This window comes from Microcebus murinus, chromosome 20, assembly GCF_040939455.1.
Source record: "Microcebus murinus isolate Inina chromosome 20, M.murinus_Inina_mat1.0, whole genome shotgun sequence".
Lineage (NCBI taxonomy): Eukaryota > Metazoa > Chordata > Mammalia > Primates > Cheirogaleidae > Microcebus > Microcebus murinus.
In genome coordinates this window covers 26120128-26135780 of record NC_134123.1, presented here as the reverse complement: position 1 = coordinate 26135780, position 15653 = coordinate 26120128, and the positions used below count along the sequence as shown (strand labels likewise).

The window sequence follows — 15653 nt, the reverse complement described above, 5'->3', positions numbered from 1 at the left end:
GTTGAAAGGGGAATAGACAAACAATTCAAGGCCAATTGGACAAAGGATCTGAGACAGCACCACCACAGTGCCCATCTGGGCGGCATTGCAAGATGGTAATGAGGGAAAACCCCTTCAATGAGTAGAATTTTTGGATAGTGTCCCTGGTCATCTACTTTGTCTGGAAGAAATAGCCCAAGGTTATAACTTTGTAACTATACATATAGTTATATAACTATAACTTTATATATATATATATATATATATAATCACACATGCACTCTTATGGGCAAGAAGTTGGCCAGTTTGTCAGGGACCTAGAAGGAGGTTTGGAAGATTGGAAAATTAGAGACAAGGAGGCTAAGGTAGAAGCATGTGGATGGATGTATAGAAGTGGGCATAAATGTAAAGGTCTTTGCCCACCAGATAGCATATGCTGCCATGGAAGAATTGCTAAACAGCCAAGTAGTCAGAATGACTTAGCCAGTTGGTATCACTAAACCTCAATCACTGGCACCAAAGTGCTGGGACAATGAACATATGAACAGAGTGGCCATGGAGGCTGGAGGGAAGCAGTGCATTAGCCAAGCAGTGAGTGCTCTCATTCATTGAGACTGATCTAGCTACGACCACTCTTGAATGTTCTAATGACCAGCAACAGACACCAGTATTCATTCCCCACAATCATTCCCCTCTACGAGAAGACAAATGTTGTGGCAAGTTGTCTGCATCAGAGCCCTCTACCCTAAAAGGGACCGAGAGTCATTTTGATTAGAATCATTGACTCTTTCAGGTACAAGCTGCGTTTACTGCCTGCAGGCCATCAGCCAACACCCCTTGCTAATGGTCTACAGAGCCCGCCTGCTGGGCTGGTGTGCCACGGTACCAGTGTATCTCATGGGAATGAGCCCGATCCCACTCACCCTTTGCTGAAACACGGATCTTTTGCCGATGCAATGTCTTATGAAAGGCTATGTTAGGGTAATTGTCTCTAATCAACAATCAGGGAGAGAGTTGCTGTTACACTCCGGGCACAGGGAGGAATAGGTTTGGTGTGCAGGTGCTCCTTTGATCAACTTTAATAGTACATGCAAAAATGCAGCAGCTATAGCCTGAAAGTCCATAGTAGACAAGGGTTCAAACTCTTTGCAGCATTGGCAGCTGGAGATATGGGAGATTTGGGAACCTGGTGTTGACGGTAGAAGAGGAAGAGGATGAGTATGAGTTGTGGTCAAGAGATCACTTGCAGTGTCAGGGTCTGTAGTTTATTCTAAACTCTCACCTTGTATCCAGAAATGAGGCTCACCAGAGTCCTATAGGAGCTGCTCCCAGAACTCACGTGAGGCTGGTGGATCTGACCAGCACAGGGATGCTGTACTGTGCCATGCAGATCCCTGTTTCAGGACTTAACAATTTATTCTCCCAGCTGCTGGGAAGTTTGTCCTCCCTCTTCAGGAACTGCCTGAGGTGAAAAGAGCCATTCGTCCAAGTTTACGTCCACCTCATCAAGCAGTCGATATCCAATGCCTGATCAATATAAGAGTAAACAATGTTCTTGGTCCTTTCACCCCCAACTCAGGACATCTCTAAAGGGCCATGTCAGCCGGGGTGGCTGATCACTACTTGTGACTGTGCCACAGCTGGACTTCATCATCTACCCTCACCTCCACCCTCCTTTCTTCCACAGGTGTTGATCTCTGCAGCACCTCCTAATAAATGTCTTGCACGGTAATCTCCGTCTCAAAGTTTGCTGCCCAGGGAACCCAACCTGGGACAGTGTGTAATTTAGAAATATAAAGACAACTAAAGAGAGACAGCTAAAGGAGTTGAACCTGATGAACAGGGAGTATGGCCATGTAGAGCTGTTATTTTTCTTGTAAGATTTGTTGAACTATTTGATTTTTAAGTATGTGCATATATTTTTAATGAAAACTTAAGAATAATGTTAAAATAGAAAAAAGGATTATTAAAAGAAAAAGATGGCTCTGGAGAAACCATTGTAACTGTGGGTCAGATTTTTTTTAATCTCATTTTATTTTTATTTGCAAATCTTCAAAACCAAGTTCCAAGGAAGCTCTTGATACACCAAAAATCCAGTTTTCTTATCGTGTTATATGCAAACTATATCATATTCCCTCTAACCACATTTCTTATTCTTTCTCGCACATATGAATGTGCTCACCTACACATATCCCCAACACAGACATTCCACTTCTAAACTTTCTCTGCCACATTATCTCTCTCTGTCATCCAGACTTTGGAAAAGTGGAAAACAACCAGGACATATTGAAGGCATCTAGTAGATTCATCATTTAGTTGATACATGAATTTGAAAGTCAAACGAGGAGCTGAACATGCTTTGATTTAGGATGTGCCTAATTCATCCTTCTATAAGGAGAAAAATATTTGATGAGGCACTCAGTCAGATCTAACTCAATTGAGGATTTCACAAAGCCTATATACAAGTGCTTCAGTTATAATTGTCTACCCTGGAGTCAAGGACCATAAACTTACTGAACATTTTTAAAAGAAAGCCAAGGCTATCAATAGCAATGACCTATAAAATAAAGGTTGATGTTCATTTATAAAGGAGAATAGATAAGATCTGGAACTATAGATCATTGTGAACAAAGAGGATATCAAGATCCTTCAGATTTTTCTATACCACTAAATAATTGTCAAAATTCCAGGTCTTAGAAACACAAAGATCAACATCGTGTGAGTAAAAAGGACATTATAGTCACAGCTTCAGCATTTACACATTGATATGTGTCCCCTTAGGAACACGAACTCAAATATCTGCATCTTGGACTTTTCATCTGTAAAACTGAACTGTTCACACTAAATAATCTCAGTGCTCTCTCCAATTCCATGAGGGACTCTATTATTCTGAAGGACAATATCATCTACTGAAAGATGATTTTAAACCACTGATTTCTGTTCACTTGGTTGTCCGATTGCTTGCTGCTGTTGTTTGTAATTTCATATCTAAAGAATTTATTAAGGATGTTAAAGAGCAGCACTTAAGAGAGGGTTTTTTTAAATGGCCCTATTTTGTGGGATGGATAAGGGCCATTTCAGTGGCATGGTTTCTACACAATTAAGATGTCATTTCTCACTGATGACCCTCATTTCATATAGGCAAGCCTTCAACACCACACAAGCTCCACTCTATTTACATATTGTAAATTTAACTTAAGTGAGAACTGGAAAATTTAGTCTTCTGAAATGAGAATGTTAATTATGTATTGTTTTCATTTTTTCACTTGAAGTCACAAAAAAGATTTTGTTTTTAGTTTTAAATCAGAGAAGAGTACATTATATTCATCAATATAACATCTGTGCATTTGTACAGTGTTCATTGGCCTCTCTGAACAAGAAGAAAAAAAGAAAAAAAAATCACCCAATTTAAATGCATGGTAACATTTCCACAAACCATTGCTGACAGCCAAATCACTGTTCTCTAGCAAAACGTTAAATCTTGAGTAACTTGACTTTACTTACACAATCAACAAATATTATTCTACTTTTTTTTCAATCTTTTGGTCCATTTAAAAGGAAAAATATATTATAACTGCAGCATTTGTTAACAGTTCATAATAATTACAGAATCTACCAAAACGTTTAAGCACATACACACCAATAAAGAAGGTATACATCTACACATATTTTTACCATTTTAAGAAAAAGAAATCCAATATGATTCCCTAATTGTAAATTTTTATACAACATCTCTTAAAATATATTCTGCATTTTATTTCAAAAATGCATTTTATTAAAAAAAAAAAAGGAAGGAACAGATTACAAATAAGGATATCAAAGTTATGGCATGTGGTATATCAGTGTGTTTTGATGCCATAATGTTGAGTCTGTAGCAGTGCAGACCCACAAGGATTATGAGGTTTCACCATCTATAAACCCATCTACATTCCAGCTACCAACGAGGTTAATACTGCTACTAAAGAAGATGAACACTTGCAATAGATTCAGAGCCGTGACAATGTTTGCATTCATTCAGCTTTGCACCAAATAAATACTACCATTTCTATGTTAAATCCTTCCCTTGCCACCACAGGTCTTCCTCCAATTAAAAAAAAAAAAAAAAAAGTATACCATTTACCAATATAGATACTTCACAAGCTACTATGTTAATTCAGGTCCTTACGAACTAGTTAAACATTTACAGAAACATCAATATGAAGATAGTGCTATGAGAAAAGACAGGCAAGTTTTACAACAGTTAACAAGGAAAAGATGGAAAATAAGCTGAGAGTAATGCTAAATTTACATATTTCCAAATTGTTCTGGTGTGGACAGACTAAGAAACCCAATTTTTACTTGAGAGGCACTTGAAGGTGTGAGTGTGGAGAGTAAAGTGCCTTTATTGTATAACTGGCTTATAGAATTCCAACACAGGTCCACGCAAGCACCTTGTTTACACAGCCTCAAAATTAATTAGTATAACAGTTCCATAAGGTTATTAATAATTCTTTGACCTCCAAATATATACAGACACCCTAATCATATGGTATAGTCAGTGGGTTATATTGATTCTTGGTAATTTTTGAGAAATTAACCCCCTCATCCTAGATGAGAAGTGATCAGAATGACAGATTTAGTATAGATTATATAATATACTATCTCCCCTTAGAGTGAGCATCCTAATTACTCTACTGGTTGTGTGGAAAGGGGGCGTGGTTGCAGCTCATGTTTTAAAAAAAATATGTCTTAGAGTTCAATGCACACCAAAATGTATGCCTGAAGGGGTATATATTTTAGCATGGGGAGTGGAGATCTATACTTCAATTTGTCTCTATTTTTCCTAATGTATAAGAAGGAATATAGTCATGGGAGATCAAAGCAAAGCTGGTGAATAAACTTTAGAAAAACAGAAATATAAACCTGTTAAACACAACTCACATAAAGTTTGGGGAAAAATATTCTCAGAAATATATTTCATTTTGAGGTATTACAGTTGTAATTTAAAAATAGTATTTTGCTGTGTGAAGAATTTTCTTATGTCAAGTTTAATTGAAAAGATTTTATATTCTTTGGGAAATTGGCATTACTCGGGGTCTAAACCACTGTCACCATCAAACAAGGATAAAAAATTAAATCAAAAACTTTTTAAAGTTCACATACTAACAAGCACTGCACTTTCTGAGTCTTCTTACGTATGAATTGAATGTTCAGAATTGAAGTCTGACCCTCAAAACCCAATGTATTCAAAATCATTAAGAAGAGTCAAATAGGAAAAAAAGAGCAATACAAACAAACCAAGGACGACAAAAACTTTTTTCAAGACTATTGATGTATTGTATTGAATGTAACACGGAGAAAAGCAAAGGCGTTTAAATACTCGTGGCCACTGAGGATGCAAACACCAGCCAAACAGGATCTGAGAAGCATTTCCAGGTCTATGAATAACAACATCCTGGTAAGACTAAAGCAAACACAGCATATGTTCTCAAATAAAGCAAGGTCAATATAAGCCCAAATTTGATTTTTACCTCTAACAAAATGTATGCATTGCATGGTTAAGAGACCGGGGCTACAGCTTTCACACACAAAAACTGTAGTCATTAAGCAAGTAAAAGTTGTTTTAGATCATCTCAGAACAGTTGGAAAATAGCAGCAATCTCTAATTCCTTGTTACGTAGAATGATTGCTATGATAAATATGTCACTGGACGAAGCTTCCCAGAGCCCTTCCGAGACTGGACATGGCAAGACGGCAGTGCTGCAAATCCATTACCTGTATAATCATTGTAAGAACATTTTTTTTTTGTCCATTGAGAGCCCCTGGCTATTAAAACAAACGGTCATAATTATAAGTTAAATCATAGCTGCCCATCAGAAGAAGTACTCTTTCTGATTTTCATTCACTGCATTTTGTATATTAAGCTCACTTTTCAAAACAGCCTCAGCACTGTCTACATTCTCTGACCTTTTTGCCTCATTTCTTTTGTATAACCTTTTCTGCTGATAAATGCGGACAGCTATGGCAGTGATGCAAAGCAAGATAAAGATCACAACAGCTATCAGACCTAGTGAGAGAGGAGAAAAGAAAGATAAAGTCAGAATTTCTGTCTGAAGAGAAACTGTGTTGATTTCATTGCTTAATAAGTCATGATATGATTCTTTTCTAATTAAATGAAGCATCAACTACATATAAATTAGAAATATGAAAAGTTCAGGTATTTCTGGTTCAAGCAATATCACAACATTTTGAGTTCACTTCTGAGTTCTATCATTCTTGTAGGTGCATCTCCATTTATTCTGAATGTATATTATACTGGATTTACTTGGTGCATTTATATTTAAGATAAGGTATTACCTACATGTCTCTAAAACCATGTGGCTACTTTATATTAAGATACAAATAAGTTTTTTTTTCAGAAACAAATAAGTTTTAATTATTTTAAAATTATAGAGTAGCAGCAGCATTGTAAAAGGATTAAAGTGTTTTTATAATTAAATATGTAAAAATTTTAATGAAGTTGATTTTCAATAATTTATTATACTGTTGAATGGCAGGAGTGAGTTATGTATATGAAAAATCCTTACTAATAAAACATAGATATATTAATAAACATATAGATATATTTAAATGTTTTCCATATGAGGAATATTGATTTTTTTGAAATTTCCATTGTAAATAAAAATTTTAAGTACTACGATTCTTAGCTATGCCAGTGGTTATAAACCTCTGGTATTGCATTAGGTCAGTAGTCCTTAAAGTGTTATCTGTGACTCTCTGGCAGTCCCTAGTACACTTTGAGAGGGTTCACAAGGTCAGTGTATGAAGTCTGACAACGAACAAATATGTTACATTTCCACTGATGGCATAAAAGGAGGCTGGGTAAAATTGCTGGTACTTAGCAAGAATTAAAGGCAAAGGCAACAAACGATAATTGTAATCACTAAATTCATGAAGTAGAAGACATCGCATTGCCAGGCACTCCCAGGAAAAAGAAAAAAGCCAAGTTCATCTAAGAATATCCCTAAGGAAGCAGTAAATATATATATACACGAAGTGCATCCTATGAATTCTTAGGTATGATGATCATCTCCAGGAAAAACACCATTTGAACAACACCATCTGAGTTGTGAACTGAACTAGTTACTTTTTGCTTCATGTAACACCACTTTTATTTGAAAGAATGATTAATAGACAAACTATAGTTGTTCAGACTTAGCTATCTGGTGGATATTTTCTCTAAAACGAATGAAATAAATCTGTCACTTCAAGAAAGACAACTAAACAACATATGTTGTCAATGATAAAATTCAAGCTTTCAAATGAAAAATAGAATTTGGAAAACTGTTTTCTGTCACCATGAATTTGAGAGTTTCCTAATATCCAAAGACTTTTCTGGTGAGATCAGTGGAAGTAGACACTGATGTAGTTTTTTTAAAGATGAAAATAGATTTTTTAGACAAAATATGATCAAATCTCATATTGTAAAGCTAAGGCTCTATTTGAGTTTAAAGCAGGTGTATACAACCGTAATGGAGAGCAACCAAGTCAAAGATTTGAAGGTTTTTATCAGTCACAGTACATTCCTGAGCATGTGATTTGCTAGGCAGATTCACAATAGCCAACCATAATATGGCCAATAGCCAAGCCAATTTGGGGCTAGGTCAACATTACCTGAGAAAGGTAGCGATTCCATGCTGATTAACCTAATATAAATGTGGTAACCAAATTCTGTACATGAAATCTGAAAAATTTACTAATGGATATGGTTACTTTTATTAGTAGTAGTCATGTAAATTATTAAGAAGTTTTAATCAGAATACTTATTTGTTGTTATATATTTTGCCTTTCATTTTTAAAAAAATAATCAGTTGAGTTGCCATAAATATTTCCATTGTCTAGTTATAGGCCTCTGGCTTGAAGAGAGCTTTCCTGAACAATATCAGTGTGAAAAATGATGAAGCATCAAATAGAGAACAGGCCACCGCAATTACCAAATGAACAACATTACACTGGCCCAGACAGTCAAAATCAGGGATGGTCTCTGGAAAATTTTTGTTCCACATATGTGATTTCTCTCTTTTAATTTGTGGAGGGTATTACATCAGAATTTGTTTAGCTCAAGGAAAACCTTGATCTCACCTGTTATATAAAAAAAAATATATATATATATATATAAAATAAATGAGATATTATGAATAAAATATGACCAGCCCCTGTATTCTATGATGTATCTGAAACACTATCAGAATGTGTTTTTATGAAAAAAATATGTAGCTTTGTCTTTGTCTAAATCTGTCCATCCATATCTAGATATCCTGGCTAGAAATCTTCTACAGCATCTGGGTCACCACTTTTAAATGTCTTATTAAAGCAATTGTCCCATCTTACGCTACTTTGTTAGTGAAGAAAACCATCATCTAAAATGAAGTACACAGGGAGATTAGCCAATTTAGAAAATCTTTACGTGGATTAATTATTATTACATAATGGGTGCCATTTATGAGTCCCTGGACAATGAGCAAAGAATTCTACCACAATGCTACAAGATCGAGCGACACATTGGAGGATGATGTGCTGTGATCCAGCAGATAAATTGCATGCAGCCCAGACAAGGCCTTCTGAGCTTAGATGGCCATTTCCAGCTGCTCTGTTTCCAGTGCTCAGTCCCTGCAATGATTCAATCCAGACACCACTGGTTTCATGAACCCTGGCAAGTCCCTGAGATGTAAATCTTGCATATTGTCTATCTCTGTCCTACGCATTTAAGCTAAGTGAGAATTCCACAGGTGAACCATAACTTGTTTCCATTTAAGAATAACACTAGAATGACTTATCAACAAATTTCATTTCTAACTCTGTAAATCTCACCAATGATCTTTGACCAAAACAAGACTAGTCTAAAGATTAAATATTTTATTCTAACATGGGCTTGACTATCTGCCACTCCATATTTATATCTATCTTTGTATCTTTATTTACCTATATCTATATTAGCTGACTGTCTCGAAAAAGCACTATTATGAGTCTGAGGCAATTTGTTTGACTAGGAATTCTAGATTAAAACGGTGAGCACAGTGTAAACACTATAGCTTTACATGAGTTTTTACGGTGTAATGTATTTCTTTTAGCCATGTAGTTATTAACTCATCTTCAAACAGGTTTTTTTTGTTTGTTTTTAAATAATGTTTGCTTATTAGGTGACTAAATGAGGATATTAGTTTGTGTATCCTTAAATTGCACATCATTAATTTGAGAAAAAGAAAAGGGACTGAAATGGGGGTGTTAATATCCTCACAATGATTTAAGCACTACTATTCACTGTCTGAATAAAATCCTAACTACTTGAAGGAATTCTGTGTCTAGGGGAGTAAGAGTATGAAAAATAGACCCAAATGAATCAGGTATAAGGTCCACATTAGTTGCTCAAGCATATGAATAACCACATTATCCGGCAATATAATAGAATAATTATTTACTTTTGTATGTCTGTATCACATTCAGGGTGTGGAGAAAGGTGAACCTCTTAGCATTTCCATTATCTGATTAATAACATTCTTAAGAGCATTAATCAGGAAGAAAAAAAAGCCTTAGTTTTGGAGTTGGTTTTGAATAAATTACATCTCAGATAGCCACAGAGATATACTTCAAAAGTTTTTGTGTTAATTCTGCAATTTAAAGTTACTACAAATCACATTAAGTCCATTAACCTAACATTTGATAAAAATGCAACTGAGAGTATAATATTTACTGATGGGAGCATCTAAACTATATAAATACCTCCTTTATTAAGCATTAAAACATTACAAAATATATGTTTCTAATGTTAATCTCAGGGCTTTTTTCTACTTTTTACATGAACCCTTGTGTAAACAGGGATATGGCCAAGTCAAGAAAAATGACCTTTACTCAGATATATTCAGAATTCCCTAAGGATTGCTGATGACCATTTTCAAGCTAAATAATAGTCGTTAGTACACAGCCTAGCAATTGTTCTGTCAGTGTGGTGCTTTAGTGAAATTGCCAGTTATTTATGCTGAAAATTTCCAGAGAAACCGGAATTCATAAAGATTCTATGAGAAACAATGTACAAATAGTAAAACACCTCATTGTTCTCACGATTCAGTGCCTGGCACTTGGGATATGTGTAGATTCACAGATAGTTTCTACAATGTTAAATATTCACCATTATTAGTAATGATAGCCCATTCATGCTTCCTATTACCTCCAATTACTGCAGAGTCACTTTTGATTGCATTAGCTAGGGGCTCTTTGTCATCTATTGTTCCAGAATGATCTGTAGTTAAAGCACAAAAAGAGGGGAGTGTGATATAGATAGACAAGTAAGAAGAAGAAATTTTGAAAAATTCATAAATGTTTTAAACCAGAACGGAATGACGGAGGTGAATGTGAGAGCTCTATAATTTTCAATTTAAGCAATGGCAACTGCAATGGCCCACATGACTGAGAAATTGAGACTCTAGAAAAGAAATGGGAAAGAAAACTGAAAGTTAAACAAGCAAAACCAACTTTAAAAAACCATGTGGAGAATAAAGGCAACATCAGACGTTTTCAATATGGAACAGACAAGCTGGATTTGTGACTGGGCAGAGGAAGAGCCCTCGGTTACCTGCAAACGAGTGTGTCCTTTCTCTCGATGTGGCATCTGTGCCAGCCTGGGTCACACAGCTGGACTCAGTCACGTGGCCTGTAACAGTGACGGGGGCCGGGGGGCTGGGTTGTAGAGCAGCCTTCAGAGGGGCCACGTGGCTGAGCTGCACTGCAGAGAGGCAGCCTGTGAAGCCCTGTGCGCCAGCCAGTGCTGTCTCCTGGTCTATGTCACTGTGTTCTGTAAATCCAAAGAGACATCAAAATATTTATAATAGTGAAAAGTGCAAAAGGGCAATGGCACAGAAATCAAATATTCTAACTCTGCTAATGCAACAGCAATACACATAAGAGCTACCAAGTTCCTTTCTTTTGTCTCTACTAAAAGTGTTAGATCCATTAAGTCTTTCCACAACTATTGGTGAGATTTCCTACATTGTTCACGAAGGCAAGTTTTTAAGTGTGTCTAATTAAAAATGACACGGTGAACTCTTCAGAAATGATTAAAGCTGTCGTAAGAATGGGTCAGGTTATGAATTAATGAGGGGTCATGATATGTAAAGTTTAAAAATAGATATGTATACCATGGAGTACTATTCAGCTCTAAGAAACAATGGTGATATAGCACATCTTATATTTTCCTGGTTAGAGCTGGAACCCATACTACTAAGTGAAGTATCCCAAGAATGGAAAAACAAGCACCAGATATATTCTCCAGCAAACTGGTATTAACTGAGTAGCACCTAAGTGGACACATAGGTGCTACAGTAATAGGGTATTGGGGAGGGGGGAGGGGGGCGGGTATATACATACATAATGAGTGAGATGTGCACCATCTGGGGGATGGTCATGATGGAGACTCAGACTTTTGGGGGGAGGGGGGGAAATGGGCATCTATTGAAACCTTAAAATCTGTACCCCCATAATATGCCAAAATAAAAAAAAATTAAAAAAAAATAGATCACTGAAATGTATTTAGGATAGGGCTTATAGTTAATATTAAGAGGTGCACCCTGAATTTGGAATCGAGTTCAGTTTAGCTTTTGAACCTTAAGCGGTGCAATAACAGAAGCAACAGAAAAAAAATTGGGCCTCAGGAGTTCCCTTAGTTGCCCGACCTGACAATTTGGTCTGCCTAAAAGCTTTCTGATACTTCATGACCCCACCCAAACATGCCAGGAGAATGATACTAGTGGAGGTCATACATCGAAGTTATTAGGGTCCCTCTCTAATTACTCGTGTATAGCAGTAAGAACTTTCATGCCCCATTCATTGTCCTTTCTGCCTGTTCCAATGACTGCCTGTCACTCAGAAATGCCTGTGCCCTCCAAAGACAGATAATCCCTCCCCAAATTAATGAGATTTTAGCTAGTATGGCACTGTGTGGAAGAGAGATTGGTTTTAATGCCAGAGTATTTTTTAAAGACCTTTTTAAATTTTATTTTATTTCAGAATATTACAGGGGTACAAATGTTTTGGTTACATAAATTGCTTTTGTACAGTTTGAGTCAAAGTTACAAGTGTGCCCATCACCCAGATAGTGTGCATGGTATCTGTTACTCATCCCCTGTTCCCCCTCCCACCTGCTTGATTCCTGATGAGTTTTATTTCCATATGTGCACGTAAGTGTTGTTCGATTGGTTCCAATTTAATGGTGAGTATGCGTGGTGCTTGTTTTTCCATTCTTGTGATATTTCACTTAGAAGAGTGGTCTCCAGTTACATCCAAGTTAATACAACAGGTACTAGTTCACCATTTTTTTTATGGCTGAGTAGTGCTTCATGGTATAAATATACCACATTTTATTAATCCATTCATGTATTGATAGACAGTTGGGTTGTTTCCTCATCTTTTCAAGTGTGAATTGTGCAGCTACAAACATTTGGGTACAAATGTCTTTTTTATAGAACGTCTTTTTTTCCTTTGGGTAAATACCCAGAAGTAGGATTACTGGATCAAATGGTAGGTCCACTTTTTGTTCTTTAAGGTAATTTTACAGTTAAGAATAGATCATCCATACCAGTTTCTTGGCAAGCAAGAAATCTAAATAAGACGAATTCATTGTAGAGTTTTAAGGCTCAAATGTTATCAAACTATGATGCATCCATCCACCCAATATGATCATAAAATAGCATGACTATTCTCCCCTTCCCTCCACATACATGGAGAAATACAAAAATGTGTATTTTTGTCTCTCTTCTTAAAAAATAATAATATGATAGACAATAACTATTTATTGAGTGCTTATTATATGCGGGGCATTGTTCTAAGGGCATGTTACTGTTGAAACTTTACAGTAGCCCCAGGAACAGATTATTCCAGTCATAGAGATGGAACTCTTAGGTTCAGAATTTTAATGATTTGCCTGAGGTTAAACAGTTGTTGGCATTCTGTACTAGATAGACCTCGGGCCTATTGGACTCCAAATCATAAGCTTCTTTTGTCTATGAACCACTTTCTGGTTCGGATATTCTTTCCTTGGCTCTGATTATATCTCCTACAGTATATATATATATATATATATATATATATATATATATATGAGCTATTTTTTAAGGAATACTGAGCATGTCTTATCTTGTTATATCTACACTTTTTCAAGAATTTTTTGGCTCCCTTTTCATTCACATTTTATACCTAATAATAAAAGCATTGATTGAATGTTTAGTATTATGAGTATTACTCTCTGTACAAATAAAACTGAAAATTAGATAGATTATATCATTCTCCTGCTGTGGGAGATCTGGTATTGAGGCCCAGGCATTCTAAGGCTAGAGGTCATGTTCTGATCCACCGCGCTCTTCTGCCTCCCCACCCAAGGGTGGCACTGAGACAGCATCACTCTGCTGCTCACATGCTAGACTGTGAGCTCCTTGAACACCCAGCATCATGTTCTTATGTTACATAGGAGGCAGCTCACCAAGGTATATAGAACAAAAAAAAATGACTTAGTCCACTACCATAGCAGTTACTCACTTGAACGGATGCTCATTCAAACATATATGTGTGTGTATATAAAATATGTCTTCTATGTAGATTCAGATATATACATATAAACATATGTATATATAAAAAGACAGCTTTCTTGCTTTGGAGGTTTTTTTTATTTAATGAGAAATTAAAAAAGAAATCTACTTTAATAGTTGAATAGGTTCATAAAGACAGTGTTTTTCACATTTCTTCTAAGAGGATGAAATGTTGAATACAATTTCCATAAGCCTTTGCAAAAATATTTCCTTTGAGCCAAAAAAATATATATATAAATAGACAAAATTCACTTTTCTGGTAATAATATGACATGAGGCATCTTTTAAAAGCTTCACACTTACAAATTAAAAACATTTTACGTATTTCAAAATTATTGTAAAAAAATTTTAACCTCTAAAACTTGAAATAGACAGTTAGTCAATCAATATGTACTGTTGTAAGAGCTAAGAAAACAGAAAATAAATGCCCCGCAGTTCAAGCATCTTTCCTTTTAGTGCGGGCAGGGGGAGACATAAACACAGAAACAAAAACTAAATGAAAATTTTGAAGAGTGATAATGCTATGAAAAAACAAATTAGATAATGTGATAGATCTATCTGGAACAGAAAATTATCTTGATGGATTGGTTTTTCTTTTTTTTTTTTTATTTTAAGAATGACACTTTTCACAGCCCTATTTTCTTAGTATACTATGAATATTACTCCGGCAACTTCTGGCAGTATTACTTTTTTCTCAAAATTTGTAAGATTCCCTGTGATTTGGGCATTTTTATCAGATTGTCCCTAGGAATGTGTCTTATCTCAATATTCTGCACAGAACATCATGAGCCCTTTCAATCTGCAGACACAACATTTTTATTTAGCTTGAAAAATTCCATATATGGTGCATGCAACTATTGTTTGACCTTCATCTTTTTCACTATTCTAGAATGCCAATTATTCACATTTGGTCTCTTCTATATATTTATTCTATAAATCTATTTTATTTTCCCTCCTGATTTCTATCATTTACAACTTAATTTCTGTGTGGGTCAAATGTTACTTTCACTTGGTTTTCCAGGTGCAAATTCAAGTAGCTACAAAGATCATTCTTTCCTTTTGAATTCTTTCAGTTTGGAAAAAAAAAATCATATCTTTAGTTTCTTAAGGTATTTTTGTTGTTTTACTAGAATTTCCTTAAAGTACTCTTACTAAGTTTCATTCATGTTGTTGTCTATCTCCCTAACTAGCTTTATTTTGATACAGAATCATTCTGGCTTTGGCTTTTTCTCCCCGTTTATTGATGTTGCATTCTTTAAAGTATGCAGTTGGTTGGTTGGTTTTTTACTCTGCATACCGGTGCTCAGTACTGACTGCCTTTGGTGGCTAACACCCGAGGATGCAGACCGCGTAGGGCTCTGTGTCCCTGGGGACCAGCAGTATAGCTGCAGGCCAAAGCACCCAGATGAAATCTAATGAAAACTCTCCTCCTCACCCAACCTGGGGATAGAGAGAACATGGCCAAAATTTCAGGTCATCCTCAGCTCCTTGGGAAACAGGAAAAGTAGGCACCTTAATGTTCTGTGATGCTGCTCTTTCCCAACAGGCCCCAGGGATCCCTGTAAGGCAAGCAGGCCCCCGGGATCCACACAATTCAAATCCCACCCTGAGGCTCTTCTTAGGCCACCAGATGCTCTTCCAACCCAGAAGGTAGGGAGTCCCACAACAGCCCTCTCACTGGCACCCTCCAGTATCCCCTCTGCCTGCTGGTGAACTGGACCAACAACTGCTCGTTGTTTCAGGAGGGTCAAGGTGTTGGAATTAGAATTGGGCATGGAAGGGAACTTGGCAGCCATCTCCCCAGAATTGGGTTCAGACAAAATCAGTAGCTATGTTAAGTTGTCACAAGCAAAGCTGGCTTTGGAACTACATAACATCAGATACCTGCTAATAAAGCCAATGAGCAAAAATATATATCTTTCCTGTTATCTAACTCCTAAAAAGCCAATAGAGTGTAAAGGTTTAGAAAAAGGGAAAGTGAATGGAGGAATTAAAGACAAATGTCTCCTGCTTCATAGAAATCCAGATAAAACATGTACTGTATGTTTCTGGTCATAATAA

General features: G+C 36.2%; 1 protein-coding gene across 1 annotated transcript in view; it reads right to left on the bottom strand.

Moving 5' to 3' along the window:
* Positions 1-262: 262 nt before the first annotated feature.
* Positions 263-15653, bottom strand: part of CNTNAP4 (contactin associated protein family member 4) — a 239678-nt gene continuing 224287 nt past the window's right edge. The window contains exons 22-24 of the mRNA XM_012772535.3: positions 10589-10807; positions 10184-10255; positions 263-6025 (exon numbers count right to left, since the gene is read on the bottom strand). Of these exons, the coding sequence (XP_012627989.3) occupies positions 5832-6025; positions 10184-10255; positions 10589-10807 (485 nt within the window). The 3' untranslated portion in view covers positions 263-5831. The remainder of the gene's footprint in view (positions 6026-10183; positions 10256-10588; positions 10808-15653) is intronic.